Source organism: Bacillus rossius, chromosome 1, assembly GCF_032445375.1.
Source record: "Bacillus rossius redtenbacheri isolate Brsri chromosome 1, Brsri_v3, whole genome shotgun sequence".
In the NCBI taxonomy this organism is placed as follows: Eukaryota; Metazoa; Arthropoda; class Insecta; order Phasmatodea; family Bacillidae; genus Bacillus; species Bacillus rossius.
Window position 1 is genome coordinate 136156631 of NC_086330.1, and position 20596 is coordinate 136177226.

General features: G+C 38.8%; 1 protein-coding gene across 8 annotated transcripts in view; it reads right to left on the bottom strand.

The window, feature by feature from the left end:
• LOC134546194 (sodium/hydrogen exchanger 10-like) overlaps positions 1 to 20596 on the bottom strand; it is a 405401-nt gene that overhangs the window by 154395 nt on the left and 230410 nt on the right. For all 8 annotated transcript variants that reach the window (XR_010079099.1, XR_010079097.1, XR_010079096.1 and 5 more), the window contains exons 9-10: positions 15560 to 15662; positions 15316 to 15465 (exon numbers count right to left, since the gene is read on the bottom strand). Coding sequence is in view for 5 of the 8 variants with exons in the window: in XM_063388789.1 (XP_063244859.1) it covers positions 15316 to 15465; positions 15560 to 15662 (253 nt within the window). In the remaining 3 variants the exon portion in view is untranslated. The remainder of the gene's footprint in view (positions 1 to 15315; positions 15466 to 15559; positions 15663 to 20596) is intronic.

Below are 20596 nucleotides of genomic sequence, written 5' to 3' on the forward strand. Positions count from 1 at the left end.
GAGAAAAGGTCATGCGAAGAGGATAGTCCGCCGGACCCATGTGTTGCACTTTTTGAAGGTGGTACGGGTACAAGAGTTGCTCATGAAGAACTCGCCAAACAGCCATTTTGTCAGCGTCCATATCGGAACCTTCTGCCCTTGTGCTTGTATCCGGACTGTCCTCAAATCTCTGAAGTACATCTTCTTCAAAACTGGGAGTAAGAACCCTGCGTGGAGCACCAGCATTTGGTCTTGCGACAGCACATGTACCAGTATCACGCATTCGCTGAGTAAGTCTTGCAAACATGGTGTGAGCTGGAATCCTACAACCCGGATACCGTTCTTCGTAAAGATGACGGGCGGCTCGTCCATTTTGTTTAGCTTCCCAGTAAACAAGCAGCATGTCCGTGTACTCACTAAACGTGTACTCCATTGAGCTCCACTAAAACATCGCCCTTTTCAGAACCACAGTGAAAGAAATGACACAACGAGTTTGCTTGTACGACAGAACAGTCAACGACAGACCACCAGTGATATCAAAACACACTGCGATGTCACGCTGCGCAGTGCTATGGCACGGCACGAACGGAAGAAAAGAGGTGAGGGCGCCACCAACGGAAGTAAAAAGGGGCGGGGGTCAGCATTCGACATCGTACAGTCCTCTTGAGTGCTGCCCAGCGTCGTAAACACGTAATTTACCACAGCATCGTCTGTCACGCACAAAGCCCAATGGGTTGCCTACGCTGACTCTTTCTGGGGCTACAGGGGCTTAACTACGCGTTTCCGGCAACATGTTTATTGGCAAAAATGGTTGCAAATAATAAGAGCTTTCTAACCTCAAGCATTGGAACATGAATTTTGATACATTCTGTATGTATGTGTGTGTGTATAGATATATGTGTGTGTATATATATATACATATATATACATATATATGTATATATATATACATATATATATATTTATTTGCTTTTTGTCTTATTTATTCATAAGGTATCACTAGGTTTTCATTTTGTAAATCAGTGCTGACTTATAATGCGTAATGATATTCTATTATCTTTATATTTCCGCAATTTATATGTTATATTAGAAGCAAGTAACTGCCATACACAAATATTTACATTTTATATGAAGTTTCGAAATGAAGTTGGCTTTATTAACACTCTGCTTAGTATTACTCTGCTTTTTCATTATTTGTTGCCTAAGACTAGCCTTTATTTTGTGTGAATATAGTCCTAATTTTTGCTCGACCACTTGGGTAAATTTTCTAGAACTTTTTACGTATTTCTGGTTTTCCTTTTTTTATTGGTAGTTACCCAGGGTAGGTAGGGAACGAGACCCCCCTTCCTTTTTGGTTGGAAGGCGGGTTGTATATTCTATTACATGAATTTCAGGGGACATATTAAATGCATCTTTGTGATACTAAATTTATTCTGGAATACATTTCATAAGCTTTTAATTTTCACTGAAAGTAATTATTAAAATTTTTTAATTACGTTGAAATCCTGTGATTACACCATTGTTTCATTTCAAGTCAGTTAGCTGTGTTTAAATGTGCAGTATATTTCTTTGAGTAACAGGGTTCAAATACCATTAACTGAAAAGTATTATATTTTACTTTTTATACAATTCTTTATTTCATTTTAATACTAATTTAAGAAAATTATACTAACTGTAACCAACTGTTATAATAACTTTTATTACATGGTTCAGTCTGGTCTTGTTATTTTACACTATTTAGACATACAAAATTTAATTTTACTTATTTTTATTTTATTATTAGTCTTATTTCAACATCTGATCAATCGTCTAGTACTGAAAGCCCCAAGATTAATCAAAAACAAAATGAGCAATGCAGCAGAGTTCTACATGAACTTGCTGGCAAAGTACAATTATGGGATAAGGATCAACTTTGGTCATCGGGGGTCCTTTCATCAAAAGTGTTATGCTGCTGGGCTGCATTTTCAGAAAGGTCATCTTTGGGAACAAAGCCCATTTAAAACTCTGACGGGCCATTGTCCAGAACAAACCCATGAGAAGTTGTTTCTGCAGAAAACTCATCGACGCGAAGCAAAAAAACGCAGACGACTTGAGTACCCCAATGTCAGACCAACAAAACGACATAGATTATGTTTCATGTCTGATGCCGATTATGGACGTTATGCGGAAGAACTAGAACATGCAAAATCAATGCAAAAGAAATGTTGTGACTTCAGTGGTTGATTACAAGTTACTGCAGAAGAACTGGACAAGTATGCTCACAAAGAGATAGTCAATTGTGGCATATGAGATGCTCACAACTAACTGCAAGCTATTTTAGTTGTGTGCAAACAAAAAGACCAACCACACATACTAACATCAGCTATGGAGTACGGACATCGCAATGAGTATCTTGCCATTAAACGGTTTGAAAAGAACACTGGCTGGGTTAATTGCATCTGAGTGTGGTTTATTTGTAGACCTGGAAAAAGGATTTTTGGTAGCAAATCCTGATGGATTGATAGAAGAAGAAAATGCAGCACTGGAGGTCAAAAGTGTTCCTTTAAATAGGCAACAGGGACTGATAACGACTGCTAAAGAAAAAAAGAAAAAAAAGATTTTTCTTGGAAGTTACTCCTGAAAATGACATGAAACATCGGAGAAGCCATAACTATTTTTATCAAGTACAAGGTTGCTCAACATTACTGACCATGCTTTGCGCTACCTTGTTGTGATGACTGATAAAAAAAAAGCTTGTTCATTGAAAAAAAATATAAAGACAAAAGATTTTGGAAAGACGAGATGCCACCAAAACTGGAAACATTTTACAAGCACTGTCTTCTACCATAACTTGCTTTGCCAAATTTTCCATCAAGGTTTGCAATTCGAGAGCCTGCTTACATTTTATAAGCATAAAAGGTGGTAAAAAAAAAGTACCTATAAAGAAAATTCAGAAATATAAATTTGATTTAATGAGTTTTTTGGACATACGCCATTGCAGTTTTGCACTGTTTGTCATGGAAAAATTCCGAAAATAAAAAAAATTAATTAAAATATGAACATAAAAAATAAAATAAAAATACTGAATCAGCTGATGTTGGGCAAACGAACCAATGATGAAACTAAAGAAGTATTATGGACAACACAATGATGACAGCACGGATGAAAAATGTTAAACATATAAATATCATATAGCACAAGAATTCCATTGAAGAAACTTAGTAATGGAAAAACAATATTCAAATTCTATATGTACTAAATCTTTCTTTTTATTTAAGACCAATCCTGGTGTGCAAATTTTCAGTGGTTTCAAACACAGTTAACAAAATATAATTTTTTGCATTTATGTATATACAGTGAAACCTCTCTGAAACGACCCCTCACGGTTCCCAGGAATAGGGTCGTAATAGAGGGGGGGTCGTAATAGATTTTTCCCGAAATTTTCAGTTGATTTCGACCCCCCCCCCCCTTCCCCCACCATCAATTACTCGTCAAGAAACCAGCCGTACAATGGCAGGATGCTGTCACTCACAATGCCAGTCGGCTTGCTTTAAACCCACTTCAACCTTCATGACAAGTCCGTCGCCCTACAGGCCACCTCTAAAGAAAAGACAGTTTATTTTTAGTGATTAGTTTACATGTACGTTTTCTTGCTTTCCGTAGTTAAATAGCTATGCAGCAAGCTTTAAGGTCAAAATTATTAAATTAATAAGTTTCAAAAAGATGGTATTTTCAATGCGCTGGATTTAAGAGATGATATTCTAATGTAGAACACAGCTTGTCTCTGGAATGAACAGCGCTTTTATACGGCTGCAGTAACTCATCGGCAGCATATGTCTTAGCTTGGTTTGAGGGAGGGAAGGGGGTGGCTTGCTGCAGTCTGCTGTTCCTCTGCCAACTATTAATACTATTAATACCCAATTTTATGAACCCCGGATTTTACGAAGCATCAAGATTACGAATATATTCTCAAGAACCGTAAAAAAAAATCGGAAATTTTGACACTAGGTACAACCAAAATCTGTAAAAAAAAAAACTCATAACAAAAGCTTTTAAAAAGATATTATTTACCGCACAGCGTATATTTTGTAAGGGCTTTTCATATTCTAATGTTCGTATAAGAAGAACAAAAAAAATCGGACATTCCTTTTAAAACACGACGGCCGTAGCTTGTACGACGTAAGTGGGAGCGCGGGAAATTCGTCAAACAGGCTGGCTGCAGCTCTCCTTCCTTTGTTCATTCAAGGTTCATCCCTCCCAGATTCCACAAACCATCCTGTCTCGCTCTCTATCTCTCTCTCTCTCTCTCATCCCCCACCCTCCTATTTTAACTTCTCCCACCTTCTGCGTGAGAAACTGTGTACAACCTTATCCCCTCGACCCTTCCCACCCCCTCCTCCCCCCTCGTCACCTCTTCCTCACTCCGTTGCTTTGTGCGATGAAAGCCAGGTTGTATACTCCATTCCCGGTAAAATAAAAACATTTTGAAGACCCCTCGGCACCTACTCACCGTTAAGACTGTATGTAGTTATGGTACAATTTGTTTATAAGTCACAGAACAGTATTTCTGCTGGAAAATCACCGAAACTTAAAAAACTTCTTGTATGGAAACATTTAGTAGGACCATAAAAGTATTTATTTACCGCAAAAGAACTATACTCACCATTCCCTCCGTTCAACAATACGGGTGGGTGACGCATGGCTACGAAGCGTTTCCCTGTCAACATGTTTCACACTTCAAAAAAAAAAACTTTTTTACCTTAAAAAGTGTCACTTAGGGTGGCTGGATGGATTCAATATTCACCATAACATCAATGACCATAAAGCGAAAGTAATTCTGTTCGTAGGGTTAACTAGCCACGATGTTTTTTTTTTTATTTAAATAGTTTTTAGGCTTAGTAAATATGTTTATACCAATTTTTTTCATAATGTTAAATGTATGCTGCAGTGAATGGTGGAAAGTGTTTTAAATTTGGCTTCTAAGAGCACAATGTACGGTAACAGCCTATAATCCCCTCAGTAGTAAACTGGCACGGTAAAAATAAAAATAAAGATAGCGCCCCTCAGTAGCAAGCTGGCATGGTAAAAATAAAAATAAAGGGTCGTATTATCTGCTCTCCACAATCTACACCAGCCACGGCAGCAGAGTAAAAAATAAATTCTGCCTGGACAGCGGATAAAAGAGGCATAAGTGACACAGACTGGACTTGTCAAACTTGTACTTTTTGCTCTACAATGCTGTTTCAAGACCTAGAACCACAAGGACCGCAGTTTAAAACATAATACCCCACAAAAGCAATCTAAAACATTCTTGGCCACCTACCATCTCCCCTCTAATTTATCAAAATAAAAAGTGGGTGGATGTATTACGTGGTTGTATACGGTAAACAAAGATGTGATAATAAGTTAAATTTGTTTAACTTCAAAAATAATTTACGATTTTGAGAAGCGGGATAGTTTATTTTACCGTGCTGTTTAGATAAAACAGCATTTATCTTTTAAATATTCAGTGCAACCGCCCCATCATTGTTTTAAATAATTTAATTTATTTTAAAATTTACACAAGTAAATTCAGAATTTTTTTTAGCAGTAGACTAATGCAATGCAAACTTAAAGAGTTCTGCTTAACGTTTAACATAAAAGTAGGCCTTTTTACAAAACCATCACCCATACAATGGCAACATCCAGCACTGAATATAACTCACCCGTTAAGTCATAATATCCAACAACGTAATTGACGTGACAGCTGGTCATTATGTTGTAAACACTAATACGTGCTCTACATACGTAACACACCAACGTATGTTTTAATGAACATGTAAGTTAAGTTACATATTCCACACTGTTAACTTTCACTTCAACAAAGAAATGTTTTAATGTACGAGGGGAAAAAAATATACACGTAAACTCATTTAATGAAAAAAAATCAAGTTATATTAAAACTGCCCTACTTTTTAAAAAAGTCCTTAATTGAGGTCTGTTTCTGCTTAATGGCAGCTTTCTCGACAAATTCTTTCAATTTTGTAAAGTGAGACCACATCTCCTCACTTGCACCATGATGTCGTAGCATTGATGCATAGACGTCTCCAGCTTTGAGGACGTCTCTCGTTGTGGGAACGTCTTCGAGTTCTTCCATTTCTCCTTCCCCCTCTTCGTCACTGGAGTCTTGCTGTAATTTTCCGGCATCATCAAGGGCACCGCAAACTGCGACGTCATCGTCCACTCTCACAAATTCCTCAAATGTACAGTCTGGGGCCAAATGCTGCCACATTTGATCGTCGCAAGGCCTAGTAACAGTGCAAGGGGAAGGTGTCAACACTGTCACAGGGCCCAGCTCCGGTTCCGTTGAAGGGCCTGGCTGGGGTTCGGCATCCATTGTCGGCGGGTCGTCCGGGTCTTCAGAGTTGGCAGCAGCAAGAGGCACATGGACGGTAGCCTCTTTGTCGACTGGTGTGACAAAGTGGGCATGTCGGAAGCAGTTGGCGATAATTGTAGGCTGCACGGCCCTCCAACTAGCAACAATTGCTTCTATCCCTCTAAATACATCCCACTTCTTGACATCTTTGCCAATTTCCATTTTTAAAACCATGCTCCGCACGAGCATTTCGCGGAACTTCAGTTTCACTTGCTGTATTATGCCTTGATCCAGAGGCTGAAGCACACTGGTGGTGTTCTTTGGCAGGAACACCAGTTCAATGTTCCTGAGGTTGTCGACAGCAGGATGTGCTGGGCAATTGTCGACAAAGAGAACAACTTTTCGGTTGGCTGCGCCCATCTTTGCATCAAAGCCGCGAAGCCATCTCATGAACACCGTTGAAGTCATCCATGCCTTTTTATTAAAATCGTAATCACATGGAATTACATTGCCCTTGAATCCTCTGGGTTTCTGGAATTTTCCTATCACGAGAGGCTTCATTTTGTCACTGCCGTCCATGTTGCAGCACAGAAGGACGGTGAGGCGCTCTTTGCTTCGCTTTGCACCCTTGCACATGTCACCTTTCATAGCTAGAGTACGATCTGGCATCAGATTATAGAACATCCCCAGCTCGTCCGCGTTGTAAACATCGCGAGGCGGGTATCGGCAAAGGATGTTTCCAAGCAAGGGCAACCATTCGTTCACAGATTGTGGGTCGACTGACGCACTTTCACCAACGATTTTACGACTCGATATGCCATGACGAACTTTAAAACGATCCAGCCAACCGTTTGAACATTTGAAGTTCTCAATGCCTAACTTCAAGCTTAATTCGTCTGCCTTTTTCAGCATCATGGGTCCGCTTACAGGCAGGTTTTGCGCCCTAAGCTGGCCAAACCACTCCAGCATTGCTTCCTCCAGATTCGCATGTGTCACGCCCCTCAAATTCTTCAGCTGGACGTTGCGGCCGTCCTTCAAAACGGCATTTACTATTTCTTCCCTTTTTTTTATTATTGTGAAAAGAGTTGATTTCGGAATGCCATGTCGTCGCGCGATATCCGTCTTCGACAGCTTCTTCTCATCCACTTCCTGTATTATCTCGTACTTCTTAATGAGTGACAAGCTGGCTCGTTTAACACTCATTTCGTCAAAACCGCAAATCCGTATGAAATAAAACAAATGTGTAAATCGCCAACAGTCGTCACAAAACCCAACCTTTCAGGTAACCAAATCGGGGGGAAAAAATTTGCATAAGTCGTCAACAATAGTTCACAAATTCAAGCCAGAAAATATACCAAGTCGCGACTTCAAAAACTAAACATTGTTAACCAATAGTAATTAAAATCAAGAGAAAGCCAGCAGGTAGCTTTGCCTAATTGGGTATGACATTAGACACTCGCAAAAAGCTAAACGTAAAAACGTCGCCACAAAAATCTTTAACTGCGCACCCTGCCAGCAAAAGGACGTGGAATGGGGGTTGTCAAGTGCTGACAGCGGTCGACAGGAAGTGGTATCTATTTTTAGATACGCGCTGCCTGCAGCAGTACAGCACTCGGCAAGAGAAACGCAGTAACACGCTACTAACTACAAAAAATTTATTTTCCATCCGATTTTCTTCGGATTTTCGGCAATTTTTTCACGGTTCCTCGAAATCGGGTTGTAATAGAGAGGTGGTCGCAATAAATGGGGTCGCAACAAAAAGGTTTTACTGTACTACCTAATAGTTGAGATTCAATTTAATAAGGTGAATAATGTTATTTACAGCGTTATTACACATGAGGCATGCACAATCAAATAATTTTGGTTTTTATATGTGCAGAGTTTATTTGACAGTATATTCTCTTGTTTGTATTTTTTTAAAACTATCTCTATTAAACTTACTGTCCACAATCATACTATGATTAGAGTAAGTTAAAGCTGTCATTATTATTGCAAATAGTCTATATCTTAAATGTGATATAATTTTAAACATTTGTAACATACTTGTTTGTTACTTTTAGTCAATGAGTTATCATAGCTAACTAGGCAGAGAAACATGTAGCCAGATTTGAGTTTTGTAAATAGGTAACTATGCACATTTTTATTGTTTTATTTTGTAAATAGTAAATTGTGTAAATGCTGCTGCTTATACAATTCAATACATATTAAAAGTTATTTTTATATTCATACTGATAACCTCAATATTGTCAGAGTAATTATAAATTGATTGTAAACAGGTTTTTGTACATTATTTTAACTATAATACATCTTTAATTGTTACAGTGAAATTGTTTATTAGTGCAAATTGTTTGAACAACATTTTCATTCAAGTGTTTTATAATCATGTTAATTTCCATGTGCAAACTAAAAACATTATTGGTGAAGAGTTTGTTATAGCACTACTCAAACTAACCTGCAGAACTCGCATGATCTCCATAATCCATTCTACAATAATTTATCAGTGCTCCGAAATTATTTTTCTGTAAATTTTAGCTACAAAATATACATCCTAAAATTATAAATTACAAATTCAAGCTTCCAAATAATACATGTTGTTACTGCCTATAACACAGAACATTTCCTAGTTGCTTGAATTTGGAAAAGAATTTAAAATTATGCTTCACCTTTGCCATGTTTTATAGATAAATAGGTGTAATTTTAACATGTTTTATATATTTTTAGAGTGACCTGTGTTTGATGCATTATTTACTAATTTACAAGGCTTACAGAAATAAATTTTATATTAATCGGAAAAATACACGAAAAACCTGACAGTATACATTTTTGTAGTGTAAACATTAAATCTATATATATATAAAAATGAACCCCTATTTCTCCTGGTCATGCTATAACTTGAAAACTGCTTTACCGATTTCCTTCATATTTTTTTAATATGTTTTATAGTACTTCGTAGAAGGTTCATACATTAAAAAAAATTAAGAAAATTGTGCAGAAACTTAGAAAATTTAAGAAAACTTAACGACTACCTTTATTATAAAATTTTTTAATGTAACCTTAGCCCCAGCGTTATATACTCTTTGCTAAGCACGTTTGAAATAACTCTCAGTTGTTTGATAGTTGTCTGCCAGTTGTTCAGACAGATCGCACATTGCCAATATCGTTTACAAAGATTGCATAATTCTAGCAAACTTCATTATGGAAATTCATGGTCGACATTAAGAACGAATTATAACCCTTACCCAGCTCCCTGGTCGGAATGATATCTTTGACGAGGTAAAATTAAACCATTTTGCTTTTATTTTGCATATTGTTAATGAATTATGGTTTTAATTTCTTAGTGCACACTGCACAGTTGATTGAATCGGAAAATTTATGGAGTTTAAAGTTTGTTCATTTACAATTTTCAGTTTATATTTTGATATTAAAAATGCCAAGAAGTAGAAGTACAAACATAGGTCGCAGAACTCGCAATGCAGAGAGTCAAAGATATTTAAGAGCAAGTCAAACTGATGAGCAACGCGAAGCGCGAAAGTTGAACAGAATCGATATCAAGAACATAGAAATGTTGCATTTTATCCACATCGAGCTGTATTCAATTATAACGTGGCAATCGATTACACCTCACAGCAAATCGTTGCTATTGAACATATGAACGTTGTATGTTCACATTGCAAAGCATTGAAGTTCAAAAATAAAGCCCCTGGATTGTGTTGCGCCAGCGGCCAGGTCAAATTGATGCCATTGGAAGCGCCACCAGACCCACTACATTCGTTGGTTTCTGGAAATGGGCCAGATTCCAAAAATTTTTTGACTCATATCCAGCAATACAATAATTGCTTTCAAATGAACTCATTTGGTGCAACAAAACTTATTCGAGATAATTTTATGCCCACATTCAGGATTCAGGGTCAAATATATCATCAAACAGGTTCCTTATTGCCAACGCCGGACAGTGACTACAAATTTTTGCAAATTTATTTTATGGGTGATTCAGCAAGATAAGGTGATCAGCATTGTGCACACAATAATTCAGTGAAAAGACCAATTGTGGAACAACTCCAAATATTTTTCCATCAACACAACAAAATGGTTGCATTATTCAAGACCGCATTAGATTGCATGCCACAACCACAAAATTGTCATCAGAGCCGACAAGATGCCTGTAGGACAACACGCAAGATGTTTTAATGTGCCAACAATTGATGAAGTCGCTATTGTCATCGTGGGTGAAAATTTAGAAAATCGAGATATTGTTTTACATTGGCGGAACGATCAACTGCAGCGTGTCTCCGAAACACATAGATCATATGATGCATTACAGTATCCTATCTTATTTTGGCAAGGTGAAGATGGGTATCATTTTTCAATGAAGATGATATATCCAATCACAGGTTCCGAAACTAACAAAAAAGTTAGTTCAATGAATTATTATTCATACCGACTGATGGTTCGGGAAAATGAGGACAACCACATCTTAAAATTTTGGCGTTTATTTCACCAATATGCTGTGGATATGTACGTGAAAGTTGAGACAGAGCGATTGACATATAACAGGTTGAACCAGGCAAAACTCCATTCCGAGGAATACGTTAATCTGCGCGATGCAATCAATGCTGACAGAAATGCACAGAATGTCGGCAGAACAACTATTCTCCCAGCAACATACGTCGGAAGTCCTCGGCCTATGCACAAATACGCTCAAGATGCTATGTTGTATGTACATCATTATGGCACACCAGAATTGTTTATCATGTTCACGTGCAATCCACAGTGGACCGAAATTGAACAAGAATTATTAACCTGGCCAATCACCCATTGATCGCCAATACATTACTGCAAGGGTGTTCAAAAGAAAATTAAAATCACTAATGGATTTTATTGTCAAGTATCGCGTGTTCGGAGAGACGCGTTGTTCGATGTATTCAGTTGAGTGGCAAAAGCGCGGATTGCCACATGCACATATCCTCATTTGGTTGGTTGAGAGAATAAGACCGAACGAAATCGATGATGTAATATCAGCATAAATTCCTGATAATGATGAAGATCCACTGTGACATGAGGTGATTACAAAAAATATGATTCATGGTCCCTGTGGAATATTAAATCCTATTTCTCCGTGTATGGTTGAAGGATAATGTTCAAAACGCTACCCAAGACAATTAGTAGCAGAAACAATTACTGGAAATAATGGTTATCCACTATATCGCCGCAGATCTACAGATGACAATGGAAGGTCAACAATAGTTAAAGTGAATCAACTGGACATTGAAGTTGATAATCGTTGGGTTGTTCCGTTTTCGCCGTTACTCTCAAAGACATTTAAAGCACACATAAACGTCGAATTTTGCCAGTCCGTGAAATCTATTAAGTACATTGCAAGTACATGAACAAAGGTAGTGACATGGCTGTGTTCGGAGTTGCTGCCATAAATTCAAACAATGAAGTCACTCAATTTCAAATGGGCCGCTGTGTTAGCAGTAACGAAGCGATGTGGCATATTTTTTCATTTACAATACATGAAAGACACCCCACAGTTGTTCACTTGGCCGTACATTTGGAAAATGGTCAAAAAGTGTATTTTACAATGGAGAATGTATTACAACGTGTTGACAGGCTGCCATCGACAACATTGACCAGCTTCTTTGAAATGTGCCAGAATGATGGCTTTGCCAGAATGCTGATTTACTCTGAAATGCCAAGATATTATACCTGGAACCAATCGTCAAAGAAATTTCAACGACAGAAACAAGGGCAGCCAGTTCCAGGTTACCCACAAATATGTACCGCCAATGCACACACACACACACACAGTATATTAAAATGAAAATTTACATAAATTTTCTGGAAGTTGCAACATTATAACTGCTGCAATAGGCAGTATTTTCTTCAAAATCTACCTTAAAATTAATAGGCTGTAAGACCGCAATATTGAAACAAAATTAGCGAAATTATAACAAAATTTTGTTTTGTCTACTTCGAGGCTGGCAGTTTATCAGTTGGAAATTATATACATAATTACTGGGTTTTTTAATGTTACTTGGCAGAAGGTTTACGCCTAGGTTTTTAATTACAGTGGAACCTCGTTACTACGAGAGCTGACAATGGCGGGAAAAATCCTCGTAACTACAAATACTCGTAATAACCAAACATAGAAAATTGAAGTCAAAGTTAAGATTCCTGAACCTTCTATAAATATCTTAATTTCACACCGTAACTAGAAAACGGTTCTCTTTAGTGAAAAACACATTGAATAAAAGTTGTAGCAAATTAAATTACAAATTTAAAAGGTCTCTATGATTTTTTGTATCTGCAATGGTTTTTGTTTTAATCTGGAATGAATTCGTGTGAAGCATGAGGAAGCAACGGAACACAGCTAAGATAGCAGCTGAAGCCACGGTCGTGTCATGAAGGAGGAGAGGTAAGTGCAGCGGAGAAAGGAAATTAAGAGAAGTGCGGGAAGAAGGCTGCAGGAAGGAAGGGGCGAAAGCTTCCCATCCTTTGTAAGCTGGTTTATTTTTAGATTTCTCCCTATAGTCGAAAGCCAGCGCAGAAGCTAGCTACTAGGCAAGAACCTTGGCTGTCGTAACAACACACAGATGCACTCTACAGTGCTTAATGTGCAGGGGTGAACGTAATGAGTTTATACTTTCTGGTTAGGTTACATTTGTGGTGAGTCTCACCATAAATGTGGCAGCTCTGATGCATATCCCTCCCCCTTTTCCCCCCCTTTTTTTTGTAAGCCTTCACGTACTGCTGCCGGATGTGCTCTTTCAAGCACCTTTGTTCAATGTCAACCTTCAACCTAGGGTAAAGAGAGAGACAGCAAGAGAGAGAGGACAATGCTGGGGAATAACGGGATGAGGAAAAGAAAAGGAGGGGAAGTGTAAGAAAGGAGGGGAAGTAGCTATCATCACAAGCGAGAGAGCCACTGTGTGTGTGTGTGTGAGAGAGAGAGAGAGAGAGAGAGAGAGAGAGAGAGAGCGCATGTCGTTAGTCACCACAATCTCGCCCACGACCAATCCTCTTCCCCCTTCACCCTGCTAGGGGAAAGTAGCGGAACGAGAAACAAGGCAGGTTGCTTTTTACCAGTCATGCCATTTCCTTGTCATTCTTTTAGTAGTCTTTGTGTTAACTGCGTAAACTTTTTTTTCAAAATGTCATTTAAATCACTTGTACTTACGGAAGGGCCAACAAGGAAACACTCGTAATTACCAAATTAAGTATGATTTACGTAGTCAAACTGACGGTGCATTACATAACTCTCGTATTTTCGAAGGTCTCGTAGTATCCCGTACTCGTAATAATGAGGTTCCACTGTAACTATAATTGTAATAATAACAGTGGTTATTAGTTAATTGGGCTTGATTCAAGAATGTGTAGCACTCCCCACCTACAGCTCGTTCATCGGTCATCACTTGATTCACGTGTATGCCTCTCTGTAAGGTTATAAGAAGTGGCTGACGCAGGGGTGAATAGGGGACTATTACATTTTTTGAATTAATGAAGAAAAATTTTTGATATCTCCGTGAAGGCAGTATGTTATTTTGGGCGACTCAAAGTGAACTGTTACGACACTTGGAATCGCAAACCACAAGGACATTGATGCATGTTAGATAATGACTGTTCTAACTTAAGTTTTTTAAAAACAAAAATTCTTACTTAATTATTCTTTTCAGATACTCTCTTAAAATAAATTCCTATATCTGCCACTGGTTATAAGGAAGTTATCAAATGAAACCAATGACTTGCAAAATTACTTTATGATGGTGCTGACTGTGAACAAAAAACAAAGCCATGTTTTAAGATGTTAAAAGTTGTAAATTTTGTTAATGTTGTGTCATAAGTAAATAATAAATTAGATATTTTGCATCCATCTTTCTTTGTGGATTTTGATTAAGAAAATTCACATTTGTAATGTTATAAATATTAAATAGTGTACAGTGCTTGTGATGATATTTAATAGTAACACCTCTAATTAGACAATATACTATTGCAGTAATTGTATTTAAATTACTCAGTGAGATTTTATTTTACATTTGTGCTAATCACTATTTATAAATTTATTCTGCTATTATGATTCCTATTTATTTGTCTCTTTAAGTATCAGGTATAAATAACATCTCATAACTTCAGGTCTTCCCAAATTGAGGTAACCATGAGAAAATTTTTAATTATGATATGATCATAGAGCATGTTTATAACACCTCATTTCAAGATTTATGTTTGAAATGTAAGTGAAAATAAAAAAAAATTTAAAGTGGATTATGGTTTTATCTTGAACGATAGTTAACATAGAATATTATGTACATCAGGGTAATGTGTTAATATCTAAAGTGCGCGCGAAGGTATTGCCCGGTGGGCCACCAAACTTCGCTTGTCAACCTCAATCAGCTGTAGAGGGTCATGGCCTTGGTCGCGTGGAGGGGAGGTGGAGGGTGGAGTAGAACTGGCAACACTGTGGCTCTCAGCCCTGTCCTGCGCATGCATGGGTAAAACCCACACATTCCAGGGAAGGGGGGTGGCCGACCACCTTTATGTGTCTTAAGCCAGCCAGGAGGGAGGAGAAACACACCCTCCCCATTTCAAGAGCCTGACTCGAATGACCGTTGTTCTCAGGTACACAGGTACTTATACTGACTGGGCAGAGTGGTCGGGTAGTTGATTTTGAAGGTTTTATTCACATTTTACCAAAATTAACATCATTTGGAAGTGTAGCGAATTTTAGTATCTAATTCCCTCAGACAAATATTTTTTAATACAAATTATTTCTATTTAGTTAATTCTAGAAATAGGACAGTCAATTAATTTTTTTGAATTACCTAGCTCTGTGTGTGTGTGTGTGTGTGTGTGTGTGTGTGTGTGTGAGAGAGAGTTGGGGGAAGGGGATAAATGAACATATAGTCTTCCTGTTGAAACAGTCATATGAGGAAAAACTTAAATTTTTTTGCAGTAACAGGTGTTTTTGGTGGAGTTGAGATGTGAACACTTGCTATCTTTATTACCATTTTACTTTTTAACAGCCTGATCTCGGCCTCCTTAATCATTTCCTCCACTTCCTCCTCATTAGGCAAGTCAGGAAGGGACTGCTCCAAACAGCGAGGACAGGTTGTAGCATCCTTTACTCCTTGGGCAAATTCATCAACCACACCATCCTGTAAAAATATCACATCCACATTGACAGTAAGGGCCAGTACGGTTGGAACCCGTTTGCATGTTCGAGGTCTAAGGGGCACAACATTATTATACCTTTCTACCCAGGGTGTATGGATTCTTTATTCTTGTTGCTTGTTCCACGGTCTTCCACTTGGCCCCTGCTAGGAACTTCTCGTACAGTAGCGCACTCAGTACTCTGCAAAACGAGGAAACATTATTAATATGTGCATGTGGTATAAATATAAAATTTTTTCTTTTAGCCATTTAGTACATATGCAACTTAAATTTTTTCATGCTGTTTACAAATATATCAATAAAAGTGAGGACATTTTATCAAAAGAAGGTCAATAAGTTAAAGAAAATAGCACAAAATGATAGTCGTACCTTGGAACTAGTCGAATAAGATAAGAATCATAACCAAGAAATATGTATATGGTTTAAATTATGTGACTGCTAAACTGTCAGGCAAAATAAATTGGTGTAAACATGTTATATTATGCCCATATGAGCTTCACTAAATATTTGCTAACTTTTTCTCCGACAGTAAGTGATACATGTTTTATTTATTTTAACTTATATTAAATGATACACAACATACATAGATTGGATGCCATATTATATCACACACTGTCTGTCATGGGCGCTGTTCCAACTACTGCACCCATAACCCCTCCCCCTTTGCATCTCCTCAAGTTTCCACTATACTTGTTACCCTTCGTAGACATGTTTCACTTTGACCCTCCTACCACTTCTCGTCAAATAATGGTCTCTACTTCCACTGTCTGGCAAATCCCTAACGTTGTCTCTGCCTAGAATCACTTATTACCCCCTCACTCTTCTTACCACTAAATCCCTGAAAATCTTTTGTATCTGTATCAGTACTCCCGCTTCTACCCTGCACTGCAGAACTTGCCTGACCTCCCTAATTTATTTCTTGATTCAGCAACCATTCTATAAGACCTGCTCCTTTGCACCTTGAAGGGCACAAAAACATGTCTTTCTTCAAACCACTGTCTTTCCTGACGAGGTATGATCTTGGTTCACGGCATTGTGAGACAATTACAGATAGTTCCCAAACAGTGTCACTTTCTATTTTGGTGACTACCCTCTCACCTTACTGAAATTTGACATCTGTCCTCTGACCTGTTGTAGTACTGTTTGAACCTAGTCTGGCTGACTTGCAAGGCTTCATAGATCCCTCCTGGATGACAGGTTACAGCATGGCTGTAGTGATGGGCATGGTGGTTCTAACGCATCTACTGAATAGGATTTGTGCCGGTGAAGCCTGCAACCCCGTGACATGGGTATTGTTATACTCGTGCAAGAGAACTCTATGATAAGTACTCTCTGGTTTCCTCTTGCGTAGGATCTGTTTACTAATTCCCACAGCTTTTTCTGCCATCCCATTGTTTCAATGGTAGTGTGGATTACATGTAGTCAGAGTGATGCCATCATTTTTATAGTACTGCTGGCACTCATACGATGTGAAGGGTACAATAACTGTGATGAGGACTTTGAAAAACCCATGAACATTAAACATATCCTGCAAGGCGTTTATGACACCCGCAAAATTTTTTGCAACCAATGGTCCAACATCAAATCAGTGAGAATAGTGATAAGTATCAAGAAGGCCTTTCCTGCCATTTCAAGTTTATCTACATAGACTTGGAAATAAAGCAGTTTGTAGTATAAGAGGTTCCCTGTGCTTAGCCCTCTTAAATTTTTCACATGCCCCGCACCTCGACACATGTTCCTCTATATCTTTCACCATTCTATGCCAATAAAGGACCTGTGGTCAGTTTGGACATTTACTGTCCAACCATAGGTAAAGTTGTCGTACTAGGGACTTACGGGAACGTAACGAATGGAATGTCGGAGTGGGCGCCACCACATGATATGGGCACGTGGACCCGGCGGAGACTCCCTTCAGGGCGTGACGTGACCCGTGTAGGGCTAGGCCCGGTTCCCTTAGCAAACCATATCGTGCCAGTGGGCTCTTAAGGCATCCCACACGCTTCGTGGTTCAGGAGCACGAACACGTGGTCACTCGACTAAATACTCACAGGCTCGTCACACTCCTTTTATTGCGGTAACATTACAAACAAGTCTCCAGTTGCGCTACGTCTACATTACCACATTAAAACTGTTAATAACGCCAACGGCGGGAAAGAATCGGTTTACAGGCTGACCAGGTCACCTCGTGGCCTGGCCTCGTGAGTCTAAGACACGGTTCATGTTTAAACGTTTGAAATGAACTTAAATATTTATTGAAACGAGTCGGCCACCAGGAGTAGGCCTCGCAGATAAAAAAAGGATTTAGAAATTATAAAAAGTCCGGCGGATGCTAAGAGATCAGTTGAATGTAAAAAGTGAAGTTGCGAGATGCTCACCAAGCGTCCTACCCCGGGTGATGAACGGAAGCGACTGAAGAGGCCAGGGCAGCATGGCGGCTGGAAAACGCTGGATTTACCGTTAGTCTCTCCTGTTATTCATTACTACATATTTAACTAAAACAAACACACTAAAATTTTTATAATAAAATTATACCAAGGCTTCCTTTAATTATTATGTTAAGTATTAATTATTTAATTAGGATTATGGTTGAAACTGGGTTGCGGGTAGTTCCATTGCCTGCCGCGTGGGGCGCTGCGCCGTCCTTACCAACTAGCACTGCAAAAATAATCCATGGGGAATATTATTTGAAGAAAAGACATGTAGCAATTACGTAAACCTTAAGATTAAATAAGAAAACAAAAGGGGTTGTGGCACAGACTCTACTCTCGCCTCTTGTCGGCAGCCTCACACGCGCGCACACACACACCTGCACACGGGGCGGGAGGTTTGAAATAGAGGGTGGTGGTGGGAGGAGAGGGGTGGCAACGGCATGAGGCACATCGGGCTTAGGGAGGGCGTAGCCCCGGTCGACGTCAAAGTTATGAAACTTTGTTGCTGCAAAGTATATGGCTAGAAGTTCCTTCTCTGACTGATAGGCTTCTTGAAGCAGTTGTGACTAGCTGAAGGTTACCAGAACTAGACTTCTGCAACAAACAGCACCCTAGCCCATACAATGATGCATCACACTGTAAGGTGATTTCTTTCTCTGGGTCAAATAATGCCAGTAAAAGTGCAACTGCAACTTTCTGTTTCAGCTCCTCAAATACTTTCTGATGTAAAGGTAGCCAGTACCAGTCGACTCCCCCTTTAAGTAGTTCATATAGAAGTGCTGTAAGTGTTGCCATTTGCAGAAAGAAACTACGGATGTAATTGAACATCCCCATCATTTGTTACAATTCTTTCCCGTAAGGTTTTTTTTTTTTAATTTATCAGTGTCCTTGCTTTTTCTGGATCTACTTTCATGCCTGCTGCAGAGAAAACATGGCCAATGTATTTAACTTCCATAGCTTTGTACTGAAGTTTACCCACATTAAATTTTATATTTAGAGCCCTAGCCCTTTCCACAACTCGAACAGCTTCGTGTTCTACTCAGTATTCCCCATACAGAGTAAATCATCAAAGTATATTACTGTGTTAAGTATATCTGCAAAATTGCTCTCAACTAGATGTTGAAAAAGTTCTGGTGCACTGGCTATTCCATACAGTAGCCACATATATTGATAGATCCCAAATGGGCTGGAAAAGCAACATTTAAGTGATGCCTCTTCCCCTAATTCAATCTGATGAAAACCTTCCTGTAGAAAAAATACGGGGAAGTATTTTTTTTCTGCCAGCTGCTCACTGAGTTTGGGAACCATGTGTTTTGAATTGTTTATTTATGTCCATCGGCTCAAGGCACACTCTAAGCTTACCACTGGGTTTTTCATTGACAACTAGGTTGCTTACCCATGCCCTGGAATCAACCTAATCCACTTTTTGAATAACCCCTTTTGTCTCTCGCTAATCAAATTCAACTTTGAGTGTCTCTCTCAAGGCTTTAGGTACTCCTCTAAGAGGACAAAATAATGATCTTAACTTCTTGAGGAAAGCAACTCAGACCACGAAACACATACAGTTACCAAGTTGTCTTTTGCAGTCCTATTGTCAACAAAGGGCACCCATTGCACCAAGTTGAGTTCTATGCATCCCAGTAACTCGAGCAATGGCCCGACATCCAAGTCCACTAACATTAAGTCTATATCAGCTCCAGTTATCGTAGCATGGCACTGCAAGGTTACTTTACCCACAGGTGTGATGACACCATCCAATGTCTTCAATTTCACATTTGTAGGCTCCATCTAAAATGCTTTTAAACTTTTTTAAAGATCTGAAATGGTAGCACACTAACCTGTGTGCTGGTGTCCAATTTCACCATCATATTTACACCTTCAATTATTATTTTTTCTTGCCACTCATTGGGGTAGTTAGTGCCAGTAGCACCGCTGCCCCTGTCGCTTTAACGAGACCCCTAACATTAACAGGACACAGTGTTATACTGACACTGTCACTTTAAAGGCTTCTTTGTGAGCTGCACGATTCAACTTGCTCTACCACTTGTACTTTCAAAAGTCTACACGACCTTGTAAAATGATTCAGAACTCCACATTTTGTACGTTTCTTTCCATATGCCAGGCACGCTTTGGGTCCATGAACTGACTGGCATCGCCTGCACTGGAACACTCCCCTTGTTTCCACATCTTTCACTGGCCTCTGATGCTGTCCACTTGAGCTTTTACTAAACTTACTGACCATAACTGTGTCATGCTCACTATCAACACTCTCTGCTGTGTATTAAATGTGCTTCTTGCTTACTCTGTTCACACACCCTGCAATGTGCTGCCGCTTTTTCTAATGTGAAATTGTCTATCCATTGCAAAGCTTCTTGGACAGTCTTATGTAGTGCACCATGAACAATATGATACCGCAGTATCTTGTTTTCTGCACTCTACCCAGTCCTGTGATTATAATTACAGTTCTTAACAAGCTGCCATAGGGCAGTGAAAAAATGATCAAAACTTTCCCTTTCATCTTGGCACCTCTGAGTGAATACGTATCGTTCAAAGACCTCACTGACCCTGGGTCATATATACCTTTCTATAGCCTGTTTCACCTTTACATAACTGTTTCTATCATCTTCCAATACGTCAATAGTCGACAAAATGTGACAGGATTCACTGCCCATTATATTTCTTAAAA